The 22,305-nt window shown below is 34.9% G+C and overlaps 3 protein-coding genes across 3 annotated transcripts; all 3 read left to right on the top strand.

Annotated features, from left to right (window-relative positions):
- The first annotated feature begins 1,651 nt into the window (after positions 1-1,651).
- On the top strand, positions 1,652-6,740 carry LOC142612841 (vesicle-associated protein 2-1). The gene is made up of 7 exons (XM_075785007.1): positions 1,652-2,148; positions 3,911-3,981; positions 4,107-4,188; positions 4,518-4,633; positions 4,739-4,861; positions 5,550-5,624; positions 6,373-6,740. Exons 1-7 carry the CDS (start codon positions 2,073-2,075, stop codon positions 6,505-6,507), a joined length of 678 nt encoding a protein of 225 aa, XP_075641122.1. The 5' UTR covers positions 1,652-2,072; the 3' UTR covers positions 6,508-6,740.
- A 1,437-nt stretch (positions 6,741-8,177) lies between these two features.
- Positions 8,178-14,877, top strand: LOC142612577 (uncharacterized). Its single transcript, XM_075784676.1, has 15 exons — positions 8,178-8,674; positions 8,758-8,819; positions 9,702-10,586; positions 10,751-10,817; positions 10,922-10,984; positions 11,912-11,975; positions 12,070-12,163; positions 12,234-12,317; positions 12,407-12,496; positions 12,614-12,641; positions 12,940-13,467; positions 13,550-13,611; positions 13,818-13,927; positions 14,029-14,116; positions 14,204-14,877. The coding sequence occupies exons 1-15, from the start codon at positions 8,212-8,214 to the stop codon at positions 14,465-14,467; spliced, it is 2,952 nt and encodes a 983-aa protein (XP_075640791.1). The 5' UTR covers positions 8,178-8,211; the 3' UTR covers positions 14,468-14,877.
- Positions 14,878-19,063: 4,186 nt separating this feature from the next.
- On the top strand, positions 19,064-21,854 carry LOC142613576 (bax inhibitor 1). Its single transcript, XM_075785970.1, has 6 exons — positions 19,064-19,322; positions 20,144-20,287; positions 20,386-20,477; positions 20,897-21,083; positions 21,217-21,372; positions 21,500-21,854. The coding sequence occupies exons 1-6, from the start codon at positions 19,206-19,208 to the stop codon at positions 21,548-21,550; spliced, it is 747 nt and encodes a 248-aa protein (XP_075642085.1). The 5' UTR covers positions 19,064-19,205; the 3' UTR covers positions 21,551-21,854.
- The last annotated feature ends 451 nt before the right edge of the window (positions 21,855-22,305 follow it).

The following is a 22,305-nucleotide window of genomic DNA, read 5'->3' as shown; positions in this document are numbered from 1 at the left end:
GGGGAGGGGCTCCCTTTTCATAAAGGGGGAGGAGGGCTCAACTTTGAAGAAAAAGCAAAGGGAAAGTGGGAGACAAAGATGTTTTGAAAAATGGTTTATAAATTTTTTATTTGGCGCAGAACTATTTTACAAAGATCACAACTGTGTTTTCTTGATCAATTGAAAATATTTTTGGTTTCCAAATTTTTTTTTTCCAAAGTGGTAGATTTTGCACTAAAAAAAGAACTCATGCTTTTTTTTTTTTATGAAAAAAGGACTCATGCTTAAAGCAACGGGGACAAGTTTTCGAATAATTAAAATGAAAATGGCTGACTACCCATTTTTTTATTCATATATTTAAGTGATGGATTACCTAAAGCTTCAAGTCACAGAGACATTTTAACCAAAATAATTTTTTTATCCACAGATTTAAAAAGAGTCGGCTTAATATATGCCTCATACATTAACCATCTATTTTGAGAAAATTTTTATGAAAAATTGAAAAAGCTGTCAAAACAGTCAACTCCTTTTAGATTTGTTTTACATTCAGTACTTTTTTTAATTGGAATCTCTCTTTGTTTTAAAGAGAAACTGCCACATCACCCACTAAGGGTCAGTTTAGGATTCGCTTATTTTGTTGAAACTAGTGACGGAGTTAGAATTTTAGTCTAGAGAGGGCAAAATTAAAAGACGATATTAAAAGTGAAACTTATCTAAAAAACATTAATCAACAATAATAACAAAATAAATAAACAATTGTAAGCAAATATGAATATATTTTATATTATTAAAATAAATAAACAAAAACAACCAATTCATAGCTACTAAAAAATTTACAAACTGATGGAGTAAAAATATGATTAGTGTTGCTTAAAAAATATAATGAATAAATGTTTAAAATTATTTTTTGTGATTAGTGACATGCCAATTTGTAAGACATAAGTAGTAAAATTTGTAATATCTCTAGCATCATTCAAAGATAAAATGATATGAAAAGTATCATAAATAGTAAAAATGGTGTAAATAATGATATAAATAAAAATAAAAAAATAGTGAAATAGGTGGTTTGGTTACTTTCAAGTTTCAACAGGTAGAAGTTTTTTTTCCCCCTCCATGTGACTACTAATACAAAAAAAAAAAAAAAAATTAGGAGCAGGGGGGCAAGTGCCCCCCTCGCCCCCTCTGGCTCCGCCAGTGGTTGAAACTGAAATTTTTTTTACTAAAAGTATGGTAGATAAAGGTAAAAGTTAACTGAAATAGTACAATGAGATTTATGAATAGTACCAAAAAGTGCAGTGAGACCCATAAATAGTAGCAAAAATAAGTTGAATAGTAAAATAAGCTGACTTTTTAATTTTTACAAAATACACATTAACTAAATAAAATGTGAAAATTAAAACTCATTATTACTTGTCATTTCAGCAAAAAAAAGTATTAAAAATAAGCTAAATTTATCATTTTTTTATTTTTCTATAAAAAATTTCTTAAAATTGGTCCGTATACGCACACTTAATAAAACCCAATAAAAAAAACAGAGAGAGAAGATACGTAGACGCAGTAGTCAGTAGATATGAAAATGAAAGTAGATATACGTTAGTGGTGGGACCCAAATCCAGACTGGTAATCCTCAAACAAACAGAACAAAACAAGAAACAAAAAAAAACCAAACCAACTCTCTCCCTCTCTCTTTCTCTTACATTTGAAGCGGGCGTCGCTGTCGTCACTGGTTGACACGTGTGATATCTCCAACCCACCCTCCCTCCCTTCCCTTTCTCTCAGATTGCTGCTCTGTTCTGTGATCATTACACCCATCCATCACAGACCAACACCAATCTCTCTCTCTCTCTCTCTCTCTAACAAACATTATTCTCTCTCTAACGGACACAAGCAACACATAATTCTCTCTCTAACGCACACACACAAACACACACACACGCAAACATATTCTTTTCTTTTGCTTCTATCTGTGTTTGTGTGTGTGTGTGTGTGGGGTTGAATGTAAGGATTCTGTGAATGAATGGGCGAGTCTCATACAGGTTTTGATTCACTGATTCTTTGATATTTTTGTTGTGCCACTGACCTGACCGACCATCATGAGTGCCGTTGGTGCTGCTGGTGCTGCCACCAATCAATTGGTCTCTATTAAACCTGATGAGCTCAAGTTTACATGTATTTTCCCTCTCTTCTCTCTCCTTTTACTCTTAATTTTTCTAGGCATCTTTTGTTTATCTATAATCAGTTACGTTGTTTTTGCATTGCATGTGTCTCAATTGGAATTACCCATTTTTATTGAAAGTGTCAATTTCTTAGCTGTGATTTATTTGTTTCTATTCATTAGGCAGGACTAAGGTAAAGCTTCTCAAATGTTATTTATATAATTAATTTTTTTTAGGTGAATGTAAAAATTATTTGAGAGCTATGGGATAATGGTTCATTTGATATTCTATAATAAGAAACTAATCTAAGTTTTCTGCTACATAAAATCATAAAATTTGGAACATACAACATCTATGCACATGGCCATGCTAGAGCAATCGTTTCTCAATGGTATTGGGGGAGTTGCATGAAGAGAGAAACCATACAGTGTTGCTGATTTTATTTACGAAGGATGATATTGATACCAATCAATATGTATATTTTTGATAGTTGGGGAAGAGGGGATTTGAATTTTGGACATCTTTGAGGTGCCAATTGAGCTACAAGCTCTTGGAGGAAGAAAAAAATGATACAGTGTTGCTGATTTTTGTTATTTATGAACGATGATGATGATGATACCAGTCAAGAAATATATATGTGCTAAAAATATTGGATGCACAGGTTTGATTGTATGGCTACATGGATTTTCAAAGGAGCATGGAAAAGTGATGATCTTCAAGTGAAAACATCAAGGATTGGGATTGGTTGTGGCAGAGATGAAGATTTTGGGTTGTGGATGTGTGCCAATACACTTTTTTTTGTACCTTGAGGATTTCATGTAAAAGATGGTGGCATGGATATATGGACTTATCAAAAAAAAAAAGAGTAAGGCTTATATGGGGATGTTGGGATGGTGGATAGGTTCCAAAAGAAGGAATGATATGATAAGAGATAATTACATACAAGAAAATTAAAAGGCAATTGGGAAAAATGGATTGAAGAAGTGGGTCATTTCTTCATCTGTTCTTGTCCACTTCTCTTGTTCGGAACTACGTATGCTCTTGATTCAGAAACATTTGGTTTTTCCAGATTTGATTGAATGTCGATGTTCTCTAAGCTAAGGAAAATCAGCTAGAAATTTGTTTAACCTTGTGGATATATCCAAAGTTATGGAGAAAATTATGTGCTTTTCACTCTATAGTTACTGGAAATTTAAACAGGATTTATGACAACCTATGATTATTCAGAAGATCAAGGAGATTGTCTTTGTGTGAGATGCTATCAAAATCTGAGTTTCCTAACTAATGTTTGCAGATTCCTTGCTTTGAAAGGAAACATATGAAAGGAAATGGGGAAAAAACAGAGCAACCTGGGGGAAGGGGGATTTTAGAATAAGAATAAGGTTACAGTTGGAACAAATGGAGATGAGAGGAGAGGGGAAAGTGGTTGAAATGTACTAAAATAGGGTATGTTTATTTTGGAAGAGTTCCGCAATTTAAATAAATGAGTCAAAAATCATGTTGGATGTGGGGAATACAAATAGAAAAGAAGAAAGAGAGATAATGATAGGTTCACCTCGGTTGGTTCATTAAATATATGGGGAAAAAAACCTGACCAAAAGCATGAAATTGAATTTGAAAAAATTAAGTACAACTTGACTTAGATATATGCCTGCTTCCATACATCTATTTGGTTCCTTCGTATGCCTATGAGTTTGTACTTTTTGGTTATGTTTGTTTTTTAAGAATTTTATTCAAGAAATTTCTTATGGATATCTTGGGGTTCATGTAATCAGTTGAGCTGGAAAAGCAAAGCTACTGTGATCTTAAAGTTGTGAACAACACAGAAAATCATGTTGCTTTTAAGGTACTATCTCTATTACTATACAGATATAAACATTTTTATTTGTTTCTGGATATGTACTTAGCAAGCCATTCTAATTTCATATCAGTTACGTATTACTTGAATGTCCCCCCTTCTTTTTTTGCTAGGTTAAAACCACTTCACCTAAAAAGTACTTCGTGCGGCCCAATACTGGAGTTGTAGATCCTTGGGACTCATGCATCATAAGAGGTGCTTTTTAATACCCTGCAAAAATCTTTTGGTAGATCTTTTTTTCCCCCTGCAAGTAATGACCTTTTGATAATCTATTGAACATATCTTTAGGAGAAACTGCCCAACATATAGACATGAGCAAAGTAGTGATTGGTCAATCAATGAATACCTGTTGGGTGATGGTTCGCTTTTGATTTGAGAAGTTTATTAGCTGGCACTAACTGAGCATATGCCACTTGGTCGCACACTGTGAACCATCACAATATTTGTTCTTAAATTATTCTCCAATAATCCCTGAAGATTTTCTTATTTTTATTGCTGCCTTTAACAAACTTCTTGATTTGCAGTCACCCTCCAAGCCCAGCGAGAATATCCTCCAGATATGCAATGCAAAGATAAATTTCTTTTGCAGAGTACAATAGTGCCTCCAAATATTGATGTTGATGATCTTCCACAAGATTGTGTAAGAACGTTGATTTTGAGAGTCGTGCCTTTGTTTGACTAGCTTGATCATATTCTGTTGAAATAATGCTGATGTTGTACAGTTGATGTTTACTATTGAATCCAGTTTAATAAGGACAGTGGAAAGGCTATAGAGGAGTGCAAGCTTAGGGTTATGTATATTTCCCCTTCCTCAGCTCAAGCAAACTCAACAGAAGACTCCCAACTAAGTTCTGATAGTACTCACCTTGTAAGTTTTCTAGAAGTTTTTATGTTTTTGTGGTTCAGTTTTTTTATTAATAAGTCTGGCTTGGTAGAATATGTGGGATATGTATGCATGTTTGTGCATGCATTTGATATATTATTTTAGTTTGTTAGGGGCACAGTTAACTGCACTTACATGTTTCATCATTTTAAAATGACTTTCAAGGAAGTACGTAGAAGCACTACTTCATTGCCTTGTATGAAATTAGCACCTAGATATCTTATCACAGACAAGCCTAAGAATGAAATCAGGGCTTTAAATGTGTGCCATACTATTCGTAGAAAATCTGAGAATATTCCTTTTTGCAAGTTAGATGAGTTATGTGTTGAAAACAGCCTCATGAACTGTGCATGAGGCATTATGCTCATGAAGTCATTTAAGCAGATTGCATAATTATTAAAATAGGTCATGCAATTAAAAGTAAACGTCATAGTCATTTAAATTGCCATGTGATAGGTGTGAGGATTTTTCCTGGTTTGGAGGAAAATTCTGTCATACTTCTGTCCAGTTATTGATTTCTTGTTATCTACAACAAAGTATACATTGAAGCCACTACTTAAGTCCAACTTCTTAACATGCTCATTGAGATGTTTACAGTGTGCTGTACATTTTTCAATCTACTTCTAATTCCTTTTTCCCCCTCTTTTCGTCCAAAATTTTCTTTTGCATGCAGAACCAGGCTTTGCAGCGACTGAAGGATGAAAGAGATGCAGCTGCTCGACAAACAAAGCAACTGCAACAGGAACTGGTATGTATTATGTTTTTCCCTGATCTATCTGTTTTCAGTCTTATTTATTAGTTTGATGATGATAATGTTAATCTCTCAGGTTCTGCAAGTGAAGATGGTATATTTTTAAATGTACATGAGTGCATTAAACGATACCCCCCTGAAACTTTGATGACATAAATCACTTTTAAAAGTCAACTGAAAACTTGTTATTGAGTCAGTTACCTTGGACTTACCAGCTTGACTGTTGGAATTATTGACAATTCTCTGTAGAGTAAAATGGTTTGAAAACAACACAGTCGTATAGCCTGCCCCGGTTTAGCTCGATTGGTAGGCCTTAGGGTGTGCTCCCTCAAGGTACTGGGATCAAGTCCAGGATTACCCGATGCACGGTTCTTGTGGGCAGGGTCATGCATCCGAGGCTTACTCTACAGGGGTGGGTCCAAATGGCCCTATCTTGAGGAGGTTTCCCATCATAAACAATAAAATTAAAAAACAACACCACATTTGTATAGCCCATTCCATGATATTCTGATCAGCATATTAGTATCATATTGAAATCCTCTGGATCAGTTTGGTTGTTTAATTGTCTCTTTCACCTGTTGATGGGAGCTCAGAATGATCAGTTAAAGTTAATATCATCTTCATTTTTATGTGTAGATATGCTGCACAAGATAATAGAGTTTCTCTCTATAATTTACTCTTTATGAAATATAAAGCTGCTGACATTTGTGACTACTAGCTAATCTATCTGTTTTCTCTCCAATAGGAGATGCTGAAGAGACGCAGACTTCGAAAAAGTGATCGTGGCTTCTCATTCACCTTTGCTATCTTCGTGGCACTTATTGGCATCATGGTTGGCTTCCTCTTGAATCTCTCATTGTCCTCACCGTCTACAGAATGAATTGATAACTCTCAGCAGAACATCAGGAGATATTATTTTCACTTGTTAATTTCAATGTATAATTCTCACACTCAGTTTGATGGAAAGTTCACTTATTTTCTTTTCTTTTGTATATTGATCATGGTAAATCTGTTGTGATCGGCTGTTTTAGAGAACATGTTTCCATTCCATCACTCCCAATGTGGCAGTGAATATTATTCGTTTAATCCCAAATGTTAATATTGCCAACTTCATTTGACATTTCTGGCATTCTTATGGGGCTGCTTGCCAGCTGATGAAGGCTGAGTGCCACCTTGAAAGCACTGCCCCTTTAACCTTTGAGAATTAACATTCCGAGGGAGCCCAGTATGATCAGATGGAGGATAATGTGTCATCCCAAAAGAATTTTAATTTAGATATTGCTCAAATTCAGTTAGCAATACCCAGTATATTAGGTTTTTTAATTAAATCTAACACATGAGGTTTTTTAAATTAAATCAAACACATGGTTACATTGATCAATAAACTATAAACAGTGTTATTGAATTTAGTAAACGCACATAAGAAACTTAAGTTGCAATACATTCATACATATGCACTAGAGAATAATAACAATAGAAATAAAAACATCTAAAACAAGCGAAGCTTAAAATATACTAGAATAGACTACGATAATGAATCTTGAATTGTAGGTATTGATATTGAAATTCAGAACACTTAGGATAAAGCTAGATGTAAGTGGGAATTGAAGAATTGTAGATATTGATATTGAAATTCAGAACACTTAGGATAAAGCTAGATCCTAGATGTAAGTGGGAATTGGAGGATTGGGAATTTATGGATACAAGGAGAAATGAGATAAGGAAAAAAGAATACCAAAAGAGCTGTAAGTAAGAAAAACAATGGTTTCTTATTTCTTGGAGAAATACTCTTCTTATAGAAGTTTATTTCTTTTAGCTTTCCCTTTGGTCTCCATTGTCATTAATTGTCTTATTGATTTCTTTGGTCTTTGTTGCTATTATTTGGTCTTTGATTTTCTATCGTTTATGAGAACCATTATTGACTTTTTGAATCACTTTCAAAGTTATATAAAACAAGAAAAATGCACTTCTTTATTTTTTACCTTTGGATTTTGGATGAATTATTTGACATGAGATATGAGATTTTTTTTTAAGATAAAAACTAGACACATTTTTGGGAAATAAAAGCTATAAAAGTAAAATAACAAAGAGTGCCTTTATTTACAATTTTTTTTTTTTTGATGGGGCCTTTATTTACAATTACAAGAGAGAAGACGTGCTAGTTTGATAAAATTTGATCAAAATCTTGCTCAATTGGAATGGGTGAATTCTTCTGGTCTAACTAATTCTCTGCTAATCTCATATCATGGGAGCGTGGAACAAATTTTTTAAAATTGGATTGCGTTGCTTTCTTTCAGACAAGCTCAAACACGTGGCCCCCACCCCCAGCAATGCCATTTCAAAATTTGCCAAAAACAGCAAACTATCCAAAAATCAAAAGGGTACTCCCGTCATTTTGTCCATACCAAAAAAAAAAAGAGAGAGAAATGGCGGGAAATGTGCACGTGCCAATTCTCAAACCCTACTCGTGCCAATTTCCCGCCTGTCATTCTCTCTCTTAACATTTCTGCAAAATCTTCCATTATTCACTGTCTTAACTCTTAAGTTTAAACCCCCCCAATTTCTCTCTCAGATCTGAAGCTCTATGGAAACTCGTCTCGCCGACTCGGCTTCCGAACTCAGCCTCGCCACCACCACCGCCGCCACAGAGTCGGAGAAAGCGTGGCACTTCCTCGCGATCCTCCTATCTCTAGGCCGGCCGGCTCGCCCAGCCGAGCTCGCTTCCCGATGCGCCTTGTTCCGCGCCACTTCAGACCTCGTCGAGTCGCTCTGCTCCATCCCTAACTCGCCGCTCTTCTTAACCGCCGATCTCCACGTCACTCTCTCCCCGCTCGTCCTAACTTCTCTCGCTCAGTTCGCCGCAAATTCCAGCTTGATTCACCTCTTCTCGCCGTCGCGGATCCGAATCGGAGTTCCCCAAGCCTATTGGCTGTTGAATCAGATCGATTTTGTCACAACGTGCTCTCGGAAGCGCAAACTGATTTCGTTTTCGGATTGTGAACTTTCGCCAGTGCCGAAAAGAAGAGCGATTTTGAATTACACAGTTGGTAAGGAGAAATTTTTTTGTTCTTTTCAAAAAAAAAAATTCAAATTTTGTGAAAACACACTGAATTTTCATGATTAATTACAGCAGAAGTAGAGGAAAACGCGTCGTCGTGTTCGCGGAAATCAATTCAGTATGTTTATCCAAAGGTATCTCTTTGATTTTATTATTTTTGGTTTTGGTTGAATTTAACTTGAATTGCAATTCAAATTGTTGAAGTAATTTGCTTTTCCAATATGAGACTATGCTAGATTTGCATTTATTACATCTGTTGTGGTTATGTGAAATTCAAGAGGATAGTTTTGTGTTGATGTTTCTAATAAGATGCTGTGCAATTGGTTTAGAGCTCCTTTTGTAATTCTTGTTTGTGTGAGTTTTGACGAAGGACTCCGCGGCTTCATGTTGCTTGTGTTGAGGACTGATTGTATTTGCATGTATGTTCTCTACTTCTTCCCTTAGATGACACATCATCACTCCATAGGCACTAAAATCGGCCACTATAAGTTTGTTAAGGGCTAAAAGCGATCACTTTAAACTTCAGGAACTAAAATTGTTCACGGGTTAACTTTTAGAGACAAATGGTGTATTTTGGCCTTAACTTATTCATAAAATAAAATAAATAAAAATAAGATACCTGCCTCATTAGTGTAACAGACGTACAGTTGCTAGAATTATCTTATGAGACCGTGTTGGCTAATCCTAATCAGTGTGAAATGTCCAAATGCAGGTGATTTGCACATTTTATTGTCAGTGCATGACACTAGTCTTCTACTATATATTAAAATGGCCTTCAATACTGACTTTGTTTGGGTGACACCTCGCTCTCTCTCTCTCTAGAATAACAAGTGTGGTTTTCATGAAATTGTGTGTTTTCTTCTTTTTTTCCCCTATTATTTTCTATTTTGTTTGAAGCAAAATTTTGTTGGGCCTTATTGTTTATGTTATTTCAAGAAAATACATGTTCTATTTAATGAGGTGCAAGCTAGCAAATTACTCTTCCAGATAGCTTATGAATCATATCATTCATTCAGGTGCAGCTTCAAATGGCTGACAATATTTGTAGGAGCATAAACATGCAGCCAAGTAACATGTCAGTAATGGTGAATAAGTTGATGCTCACACCCTCCATGTTTGCCAAATCCAGTGCTGGTCAACTAACTTGTAAACTGAAGAACCTGGAATATGTAGAGGGTGACATTAATTCAAGCATATTTCTGCAAAGGACGGTGACTAAATCAATAACGGCATGTGAGCCTGATCCGGGAGCCATTCTTCCAGATACCATTTTGGACCATCCAGTTCTGTGTGAAGATGCTAAAATAAATGATTTAGATCTCGGAAGTATAGCAAATCTTGATGCCAGACGTTGCCCACTAGAGGCTAGGAATGTTAATGATGCTTCTAAAGCTACACAAGTTATAGCGTTTGAAAATGAAAGCATTATGGAAGGTCAGGAGGAGGAAGAAGAATTTGTGGATTCTGTAAGTCTTAAAGGGGAAACAGAAAATCCTTTACGCCCGTTTAATACTTTTCTTCTGGACCTTTCGCCTGAAAATGATTTTAGAACGATGAAGAATGTGAATTCTATTGATATGCCGTCTTCTTTAAACAAAGAGCAAAAGCCTACACATTTGGAAACCCGAGCTGTCTCTCCAGAAGCTGATCTCTCTGTTGCTCAGAAGCAGTTGTCAAAACCCTCTGCCAAAACAAAGGCAATTCACAAGGATGGGATGGCTCTAAGACTGCATGCTCTCTCAAAGTCTTTAGGGCATAGTAAAGCTGTTGGTTCACCCAAAAAGAAGCAGCAGCATAGAAGGGATCAAACATCAGTCAACATGGCGCAAAAATTAAAGCGTAATTATGATGACATGCATATTAAGGAAAGAAGGGGAAGCTCAACTTCTGTTTATCCCAAGGTAGCTCCAATCTGAAATATCCATATCTTATATTGTACTTAGTGGTCAACATCTATGTCCAGCTGCCTGGTCTTAATTTGAGCTAATTTTCTGGCTGAAAAGGGAATAAATGAACTTATCTGCTGAGTTTTAGTTGTTACTGACTATAGATGCTTACTTTGTAGGATCAACAGGAGCCAAAAGTACTTCCAGACTTTGAATCTTATATAGTAGTAGAAGAAGAAGGTTCAGGTATCAAAAGCTTTGATTACCTCCTGGTATCTTACCCACATCTCTGGCAATCCATTGATTGTTATGCAGGTCATTGATTGATTTGTCTAATCCCAAACTTGCAGGTGGTTATGGCACTGTTTACAGGGCAAAGAGAAGAAGTGATGGAGTCACTGTTGCAATTAAATGTAAGTGAGGCAACATTATATGTCATGCCATTGACTGTTTTAGTCCTGGAATCTGTTTAGCTGCACATTATCACTAAAGTGCCTGCAATCTTGGACTTAATTTGACTTCTTTTGACATTTCTTACTTCAATGTGAACTACGATTAAATCTAAAACTGGAGTGCAGTGGGGCTTAAACTGCCATTACAATTGAGGGGGGGGGGGAGGGGGTTAGGTTGTCTCATCAATAGAAAAATTGTCTAGGATTTGTATATTTCCCATTTGTGATTCTGTAACATTGTAAACCAAGCCGTCTTTTTATTTTATTTTATTTTATTTATTTTAATCAAAGATGATGTTCCTATCTAGAAACGTTATTAGGATTTATTTGATTTTGTTCTCTACATCTTGCTCTTTCTTGTAGTTTTCTCTTCTGGTTGTCTGAGAAGGAAGGCTATGTTCATTTGATCTAGTAATCCTATGTAGTCAACCTAGACTAATTTATATTATAGGGGCTGTATGGTTTCATACTAAGGGTATTGATTGCATACTAAGCATATTAGCATATTCTTTGTGTTCTTACAACAACCATTTGGAGTTTCTGCTTATTGCACCCCCTCATAGATAATCTTTCATGACGGAATCACTTTTAAAGTAGATTTTTTTCAATTTTCATGAGTCTAAAAATGTGAAACACTTGTGTTGGACATGGTATGACCTGGATTTAGGTATGGGAGAATCTGAGATTTATCAAACTCGCCAACTTGTCATTCCTGACATTGATGCTCACAACTTAGTGTAGCCAATATTATCATAAAGAATGCCACCACTGTTTGTCTTCTGTAGGAATAGTGACATACTAGAAGTATGAGAAACTTGTCAAAAGAACAAGAAAATTATTAGAGTACGAGATTACTCCCTGATCTCAGGTATTTTAATGGCTCTGCAGGCCCACACCCTAATGCTCATAGGCGCCATGTTAGCAATGAACAGAAGATGTTGGAACGGTTTGGGTAAGGATTTCATGGAAGTTCATTTATATGAACTGCATTGCGTTTTGCAGTCAACAAGTTGTGATTTAATATGCAAGTTATTGTTTTAATTCAGGGGTAAAAACTTTATTATTAAATATGAAGGATGTTTCACGAATGGAAATTCCGATTGCTTTGTTCTAGAGCATGTTGAGCATGACAGGCCTGAGGTAATTAATCAATACTCATTTCTTTTTTTTCTTGTCTGAACATGGATGTTGACTTTGCAATAACTCTCAGGTACTAAAGAAAGAAATTGATGTGCTTCAGCTCCGATGGTATGGCTATTGCATGTTCAGAGCACTTTTGAGTCTCCATAAGCAGGTAAATATAGTTTCCCTATATGTTTTATTTGAATTCATGTACTTTTTGCATGGCTAGGGATTCTTAGAATTTCTGTTTTGCATTAGCAGGGAATAGTTCATAGAGACGTTAAACCTGGCAATTTCCTTTTCTCTCGTAAGGCCCATAAAGGTTATCTCATCGATTTTAACCTTGCCATGGTTAGTTACACTTCTCTTGTTATTCTAATGCTTGTATCTAGTTTATTTCCGCTGAATTTTTCCCTCACAGATTATAACCTGTTGGGTTACTATTGTGTTTCTTTATATGTTTGACAGGATTTGCATCAAAAGTATGGAAACACTTGTAAGTCTTGGTTCCTCTTAAGTTTTGTGTTTTAATCTACTGATGGACTGGTTTTAGTCTAAGTAACATTCGACTGTGTACACCTCCAATTTTCATTGTATTAATCCTTATTTGGTAAGACTTAATGAGGGGGAAAAAAAACAAAGAATGAAACTAAGGTGTCGCTTTCTAAACCAACACCCCCCCGCCCCCCTTCTTAATGTGAGAAAAAGGGGGTGTCTTTGTTGTCTAATGTGTTCTGCTCTACTTTCACAGAATCAAACTAAAGCTGTTGCTGCTCATTTGTATACATTTACAGGCAAATCAAGGATGGGCTACGATTCAAGCATAAATCGTGTTATGGTTCAGAATGCCAAATCTACACCTCCAACCAAAGGTGGGAAGTTCCCGGCTGCTAAAACTTTGCAAGCAGTTAATCAGGAGACAACAAAAGTCTCCAAGTCAACTTTAGATCCTAAGAACCTTAAAAAAAAGGCTTCAGGGCAAGGAAAGGGCCACAATGACTTGGGTAGTTGGAATGTAATCAAAAGTCAAGGTGCAGATGGCTCAGGCATAACCTCTGTGAAGGATGTGACAAGCACTAGGACTCCTTCAGCAGAAAGGCGGAGGGAACCTATGCCATGCCAAGGTAGGAAGGAGCTCATCAGCCTGTTACAGGAAACAATGCAGAGTCCAAATCATGAAGCATCAAGTGTTCCGGCCCCCATGAGAAAGAGAGTTGCTGCCACTCCTGGAAAAGTGGATAGCAAGCTTGGCTATATTACTCCCATGCCCCTGCATTCATCTGTCATTGGTGTTGCTGGTGCTGGCTTAATAAAGAAAAGAGGTGTGTTTCTTATAGCATTGACACAATTTTGGACGGAAGTAAACGGTATTTTTCCTATTGATCCCGTTTAATTTGTTGTTAGGGGATGGAAAGCACAAGAGGGAAGGTCCTTGTGTTGGAACCAAAGGCTTTCGGGCTCCTGAGGTGAAAAATATAATCAACTTTTGATCTGAATTTTTTTCAAATTTTTCCTACCCTGACACTCTGGAACTGTTGCAGAATCATGCTGCCTGGTCTTAAAATTAAGATTCTAGCAGAGAGAACTGCAAGCTCATTTATCAATAGAATTGTGCTTGATTTTTGTTTTCAAATAGGATTAGAGAAGCTCATGTTTTGAGTGATTAGTGCAGGTCCTGTTCAAATCTCCACATCAAGGCCCGAAGGTTGACATCTGGTCTGCTGGGGTCACCTTACTATACCTGATGATTGGAAGAATGCCTTTTTTCGGAGATCCCGAACAGTAAGAATCATTGTTTTCTTCTTCTTTTTTATTGGTTTTATGCACTCTTGGTTTTTCATCTCCGTACTCCATTTGGCCAACCATACTACTGCTGTTGTCAGGAACATAAAGGAAATATCAAAGTTTAGGGGCAGTGAAGATTTATGGGAAGTTGCCAAGCTACATGACCGTGAATCCTCATTCCCAGTGGTATTTATCATTCATATTACAATCTGTTCAATGATATATAAATTAGAAGACACCTTGTATTGAAGAATGTCATTTTTGTTGTCACAGGAACTCTATGATACGCAATCGTTGCCATCTACAAAGCTGAGGGATTGGTGTGAAACAAACACAAAGAGACCAGAATTTCTTGAGGTAATCCCAAGATCTCTCTTTGATCTTGTGGACAAGTGTTTAACAGTAAACCCTAGATTGAGGATTAATGCTGAGGAAGCTCTCAAGCATGAGTTCTTTGCTCCATGCCATGAAGCTCTGAGAAAGGAGAGGCTTTGCAGGCAGGGTTTCAGCCTGGACTCTAGAACTAGCCATTCTTGACATGGACAAATCAGAGTATCAAACCTGTGAAGAATTCTGGAGAGCAAGCTTGATCAGCTTTGTGGAGGCTCTTTGTGTTCTAAACCTGCTTGTATGTTAGTTCTTAGTGCACCAATGAGCTCTAGCAAATCACATCCTCTCCTTGTAAGAGCAAGGTGCATGACAAGGTCTTGGGTTCAAGATCCAGCCGATGTATGTGTAACTTACCGATAAAAAAATGTAGGTTAGCTTTCAGTCTTTAGGCTTGTCATAGCAATTTTTATTGTAATTTTGTACAATATCAGCTGTCTGTTCCATTTCAATTCTTTTTATACCTTGTATAGTTTCTTCTTATAGTGTTGTAACTTTTTCAATGATATGATTATGATTTAAAATGGTATGGAGAGCTGCAAAGATATGTTTGATCCAAATTCCAAAAGGAGCAGCTATGCAAATTGTTACTCCCTGTAAGATGCATTTAGATGTTATGTATGCTGCCACTTCCCCCTATTGTTATATCACTGAATTATCCTCTAGACTTATTATATTCATAAATGCTTTTGACCGACCTCTATCTTTGAAAGTGATCCAAATAATGGTAGGTCTCCTTTGCAAATCAAATTATTTTCGAAGCTACTGGCTGACTTCCACTTTGATGATAGATTATTGAAGAGATGATTTTGGAACAATTGTAATGTTTGAACAGTTGATCTGCCAGGCAATGCTACCAAAAGAGCATAATCAGCCAATTCAGCCCAAGGTAGCGTTATCTAGAGGAAACTTGAAAGTCTCAAATTTTGAAAGCCTTGAACTATTGCAACATTTTCATCTGATAATTTTTGTGCATTCTGTGTTACCTTTTGGATCTGGAAGCAGTGACCATCAGAATGAAGGAAAACTAAAGCAGATAATCATTAATTCTCTGGTCAGCTTCAGATTGTGCAGAAGTTCATGCAATTTATGATATTGATCATCATAGGATCTTCTAGTTTAATAGCAGGACTAAGTGAGTAATGAAAAAAGTAAGATAGTGCCATGCATCCAAAGTTCAAAATAAAAAGAGGCCAGTTGCAGACAAGGTGCCAAATAGAGAATTCGGCATAGGATTATTAAATATTATTCCTGAGTCGGACGTCAAAACTTGGGAAATATAAAAAAGCTATAACTTATTTTCTTTTGCTATTATTATACCCAAAACATTGACTTTACCGATAGATCCTAATCCTATATTAAACAATCTAAATGAAGCTTTCAAAAAATAGGTTAATTACTTAAGCTGATTCTTAAACCTTTAATTGCTCTCTCGATCTCTAAATAAATTCATTATATGTATGTTGATTGCATTTGTATTTTGATTCCTCTCTTGGATGTGTTTGAAGTTCATATTTCTTGTCACCCATACAGATCTCTGTAAGTATGAACCTGGAAACAGGTAGAGGCACACGGTTTTGTTTTTGTTTTGTTGGTTTTAATTTACGGGGCCAAATCGTACTGATTTTTTAACACATCCTTTGTTGAGCTTATTTTGATTTGACTTGTGCGGCCACTTGCTACTTCGTTCTAGTGTTTTAATGAAATATTCTTTCTTTCTATATACTTTGTTGTTGCGTGTTAATGAAATGTTCTCATTCATATATATATATATATATATATATATATGGGAGGCTGTGTTAACGAAGACCTTGACGGCATCACAATTAACCACTAACACCAAACTTTGTGTCAGAATTTTTGTATTTTGTATCAAAATTATTGTCTTTATGTCAGTATTTTGCCAGTTTTATAAGTTTTAAGGTCAATTTTATATAATTTTTCACATTTATTCAATTTTTTTTATTAAATAAAACTTACATTATTTTAACCTTAACAAATATAGCACGATACTTGTTAAGTATTTGCCTACTAGCTTGTTTCCATAAATAATTGGTAGAGAAAGAGGAGTTTTTTTTTGGGGGGAGGGGGGAGGGTGGGGCCTACCTCAAAAAAATGTATAGTTGCATGTATCAATGTACATACGGAGGAAATAAATGCCCTATCTAGAATCTTCTACTGAAGTAGAGAAAATTTTTGTTAACAATTTGTACAATACAAAGTTTGATTTGAACTCATAATGGAAGTATAGAATCTTCTACTGAAGTAGAGAAAATATTTGTTATCAATTTATACCATACAAAGTTTGATTTCATCTCAATCATCTGTACTCTATCAAAATTTATCATGATGATCTTATAAATCTCAAAATAAATTAATTAGTGATTTCTTACTAAATTTCACAGCAATTTTTTATTAAAAAAAAATCAAAGAACCCGTTAGAGTATTAGCTACCATTTTTATTGTGGAACCTCATTTCGATAATGTTCATAGTTAAAAATGTTTGTCTCATAATTGTAATTAATAAAAAAGGAAGAATAAGTATAAGAACTATTTTATAAACAAATTGATAGGTTATTGATCTTGCTAATAAAATTTATTTACCGAAAAATAAATATTATTAGTTTTAAAAAGATTCACGTGTCCCTTGAGGATCTAGAGCTAAGCTAAGAATAAACAACTTCATTACATACACTCTATAATAATGCTTAAAAGTAAAGTCATCTTGTTGATGACAAAAAAACAAAACACCCAAACAATTCTTTACCCAAATCTTAAGTCTCAAATTATTAATTTGGGTCTCAAAAAAGCAGACAATCAAAGTATCATACTAAAATACATGGCCAAAAAACATATATATATATATATATATATATATATATATATATATATATATATATATATATATATATATATATATATATATATATATTTTTTCTATGAGCAGATTCTTTTTGGGTATTGGATTTGTTGTTATTTTGTTAGTAAAAAAATTGCTTTTGTTTTGGAAGGGAGCCACCGGCCATAAATATGGGCTAGATAGCCATTATAACTTTTGGGAATGATATTCAATTGTGAGGGCCGTCTATGAAGTTTTGAATTAAAAATTTTAAACCTATCTATTAATATACACTATTAGAAATGTTTTAAAATTCCTTTCTCAAAAAAAAGAAGAAGAAATGATTTAAAATTCAAGAGGAGCCACCCTTGATCTATTCTTAATTCCGCCTCTGATTTATTATATAATATAAATTTTTTTCCTTGGCCCCAAATTTTAATTTTTTTTTAATCATCAAATCAAAAAATTAATCAATAAAATATAGACGTGAACTGAAGTCTAACTTTTTTTAATAATAATTCCCCCTCCCCCCCCCCCCCAAACAAATTTTGCAAAAAGCTTTTTCAAATAGTTTAGGAGAAAAAAAAATTAAATATTTAAAGACATAATTATAAAACGAACTTTGTAGACTTTTTATTTTATTAGATTTTTTAATTTTTGCTTACATGTCCAGATGTTTTTGTGGCACTAGACTTTTCCTATTTTGCTTGGCACAGGGGTTGCTGCTGTCTTTACGTTTCAAAATAACCTCTTCGAAATCATCGTCATCGATGAGTCTAGTCAACAACTACTGGTCTTTTTAAAGCCTGGACTTTTCCTGAACGACCTCTTGATTTACCTTTTTACCCCTGCAGTTATAAACCGTGTCCCACTCCAACTTCCTTCCAATTTCTGTCCCAATGCCCGGTAAACACAACCTCACTATGCTCCTTTGTGGTCCTTATAAAATTGGATTAAATTTCTTAATTAATTTCCTACCTAACTTTTCCCTTAAATTTTTTTTTCTAACTAACTTCAAACATCAATAAATTTTTTTTAAATGGATTAATAAAATTTTAATAATTTTATGCTGGAATTACCTTAAATATTCTAGAGTCTCTTAAACTATTATTAAAGGTCTATTTATCATCATCTTAGTATTAAAGTAAATTGAGGTGACTTTTTTATAAAGCCAAAAGAAAGTCTACAAAAAAGAAAAGTAAGTTCTTGTTCTTTCCTTTTACGTGTAAATTAAGTTTGGCCCTGGATACATTTATTTCTATTGATTTATTTTCTTTAAAAAATAAATTTTAAAAAAAGAATAAGAAGCTTTCAAAAATTTTTTTAAAAAAAAAGCTCATCATGATCCAAAATACCAAACAGCACCAAACCTCAAATGATAAAATCCATTTTTTTATGTGGATAATGATAAGGAAATATAGCTCATCATGTATTTTTTTTTTTAATTTTAGAGATAAAAGAGTTTAGACAAATATGTGTGATTCACTGTTTTCAATTTGTTTACTATTATATCATTAAAAATATTTTTTGTATCTTGAAAATATCCACCGTTTTCAAAATCTTGTTAAGAAGAAAAAATGATACAGTTTTTTAAAAGAAAAAATATATATATTTAGAAAATATTAACCAAACAATAATTTTAAATGTAGGACCTACTATTTTATAAATTACAATACAAAACAAAAACAAAAAATTATGTTTAAATACCCTTGCCAAACAAATTAATAGCATGTTTAACAACACTTTTTTACTCACACATATTCCCATAATACTTAAACAGTATACTATGACAACCAACGGACCTAATGGCTTCCCTAAAAATGAAACTATCCCATCGTTCACGGATCTGAAACACCATAAGGTATATCCGTAAATAAGTACAAAGAAAAGGGGCATTACGGTACTTCGACGAAGCCTGGAAGTTTCGCCGAAATAACCCACCTAAACCCCTATATAAGGATAAAGAATACCAAAACTTCAACCACTTCTGAGATTTCTCTATCATAGCGTACTTTCTCGCTCATTTTCTCTCGCTCCAATCAAGAATCAATGGACGCATTCTCGTCGTTCTACAATACCTACGGTTCTACACAGAACCGCTGGAGCTACGATTCCCTCAAGAATTTCCGCCAGATCTCTCCCCAAGTCCAGGCTCATCTTAAGAAGGTACTGATTTTTCTCGCTAAAATTCTCTCTATCTTTTAGTATTTGTTTCGCTTCGCTGAAAATTCTTGGAAAAAAATGAATGAAAGAGATAGGAGAAGCCCGATCTTATGTTGTGGAGATGTTTAATTTTTGTAATTTTTCTATTTATTTGACATTTTCTCGGAGAATTTAGGTTTTGTTTGTTTACCGTGAAAGTTTGACCGAAAATGTGGAAGAAATCAAAGAAAATTAATTTTTAGGACAAATTTCCTAGTCGCAGTAGAGGATTTGGAAAAGAAATGAGAGTATGATTTGGATGCTTGATGATTGATTTTTTTTTTTAAAATAAAATAAATGTTTTCATATTTTTAGACCGAATTTTACTTTGTTTGGTTTCTGAGAAAACTGGCAGAAAAGAAAAGAACAGTCAAGGAGAAAAGGCTTTGGATCTTAATTGTACGGTTTCCATAATAACGGGGCAATTTTCTTCGTTGGATTGCCTAGAAAATTGAAAAACCCTAGTTTTCTTAAAAAATTTCTGATCGTATTTTATTCTTTAGAGTTGCTGAGAGAACTCAGGTAAGTAAAGGAAGTATATGAAAATATAATTGTATTGTTGTGACTATTGAATTTTCAAGACTTAACAATCTGGTTGAATTTCTATAAATGATTTTAGGTTTTAACTAGTCATGGTTCATGTTGGGTTTTGAAAGTGAGTTTCAGTGAATTGTGTTATGATATTTAGGAGACATTTGAACTTTGAGGCATAAAGAGAATGTGCCATGAAAATTTTGTTGACCGTTTTGGTTACCTATCTAATTTCATAAAATGAAATGTTGCAGGTGTACGTGACACTATGCTTTACTTTGGTCGCTTCCGCTGCCGGGGCTTACCTGCATTCCCTCTGGAACATAGGTGGCATGTTGACCACGATTGCTTGCTTTGGAAGCATTCTGTGGCTATTCTCCACCCCTGCTTATCAAGAGGTATTCACTGTTGATTTTTGTTGCTTTCTTATCTGTTTATGTCTCGTGTTTCTGGTTTTTACTCTAGTTTTTTTGTGTGGCGTTTTCTTGGTAAGCAGAAAAAGAAGTTTTCTCTGTTGATGGCAGCTGCCACATTTGAGGGGGCTTCACTTGGTCCTCTGTTTGATTTAGCCAACACGGTTGACCCAAGGTATGTAGGGCCCATTAATCAAAGTGTTGCCATTGTTACCTGTTCTATTTACCTATGCTAACAACATTCCATAAATATTTTGTAAGCTTAAATATATTGTTGGTCCCTTAAGTTTAGCCCAAGAGCGATTTTAGTGCTCGCTTTTAGTTCCTTGACGTGAAAGCAATGACTTTAAACTTCAGGTAATAAAATCGCTCATGGGATAAACTCTAGGACCAACAATGTAGCGAATAAATTGAGGGATTTTTTTTGTGGACTGAAGTTGATAAAATGTTTTCATCAGTAATATTTATGTTTTTGTTTTATTTGCCTCTTGATATGTTGATTGAAATTTCATCTATCTCTACTTTTACTCCTTAAAGTGATGTTGGAATAGAATTAGAACATGCTAAAGCATGAAATTCTTTTGTCTCTTCCAGTATTTTGGTTACTGCTTTTGTTGGGACTGCACTAGCATTTGGCTGTTTCTCAGCAGCAGCTATGTTAGCAAGGCGCAGAGAATACCTCTACCTTGGTGGCTTGCTATCTTCTGGCCTTAGCGTCCTCCTGTGGCTACATTTTGCTTCTGCAATCTTTGGGGGCTCTACAGCCATCTTCAAGTTTGAGGTGAGGAGATTAATAACTACAAATCTTTTTACTTTTTTTTTATTTTTATTGTAGTGATTAGATTTTCCATTTTTGCTTATTGAAATAGATGGTGGCAGTTATCTAACTCAATTTTTCTTGATCGCATTTGCAGTTGTACTTTGGGCTACTGTTGTTTATCGGCTTCATCGTTGTGGACACCCAGGATATTATTGAGAAAGCTCATTTGGGTGATATGGACTATGTGAATCACGCGATGCTTCTTTTCACTGATTTTGTTGCTGTTTTTGTCCGAATTCTTGTTATCATGGTGAGTCAAGCTACAATGTGATGAAACAGTCTCTTCCTATTGTGAACCTTGGCAGTATTAGTAACCACTCTTGTTTGCTGCCTATATATATTTATGTGGAACTTACATGGCTCTATTTGTTGTGCAGTTGAAGAATTCCATTGAGAAGGGTGAGAAGAAGAAGAAAAGGAGGGATTAAGAGTGTATCTAAGGAGCAGCAGCCGGACGAGTGATGCTTCTTGAAACCTTGGCTTACTCATGTGAAATCTTGTCCATAAATATGCTTCTTTTCTTAACTGAACCAAATTACTGTTAATACTTCGGAATATGTACTTACCGGGTAGTTGTGTTAGTATGTGTTTTTTGGCTGCTGTTATGTGTTCGGAATTTCGTTTGAGATCAAGACGTTGGTGTCAGCTTTCTATCAATGGATGCTCTCTACTTGTGGCCTTGTAAATTGATGGTTTAAAATTTAAATTATGATTATGACCATATTAGCCTAACCTTGTATACACGCCGTTGTATTCATGTGTTCTCTTTTACCTAGTCTGCCTGCAGTCTTTGATTCAAACTTAGTCGGATTCATTTCTGACCTGAACTCTGTGTTCTCTTTTACCAATGTCTCTGCAGACCTTGATTCTAACGTAGAATAGACGTCTAGAATTCATGTCTGCCTTGAACTTGCCCTCTTTTATAAGGATATTAGTAGTTTTTGTTTGTTGAGGGCTGTAATTTCCTCCATGTTCATTCGCCTGTTGGCACTTTGGCAACCAGAGAATCTGAATTCACTGAAATAATGAGAACTACCCGGGAAAAATAATAATAATTACAAGTAAGAAAATTTAGATTTATCCTATTTTTAGTTGTTTTTTTTTAGAAAAAAAAAATAGAAGTTCTCCTCGATTTGGATGCATGATCCAAAGTTAACAGATATGGATCGTTTTGTATGCATAG

Source organism: Castanea sativa, chromosome 10, assembly GCF_040712315.1.
Source record: "Castanea sativa cultivar Marrone di Chiusa Pesio chromosome 10, ASM4071231v1".
Lineage (NCBI taxonomy): Eukaryota > Viridiplantae > Streptophyta > Magnoliopsida > Fagales > Fagaceae > Castanea > Castanea sativa.
Note: the sequence above shows the minus strand (reverse complement) of the source record. Positions and strands in the feature narration are given on the sequence as shown.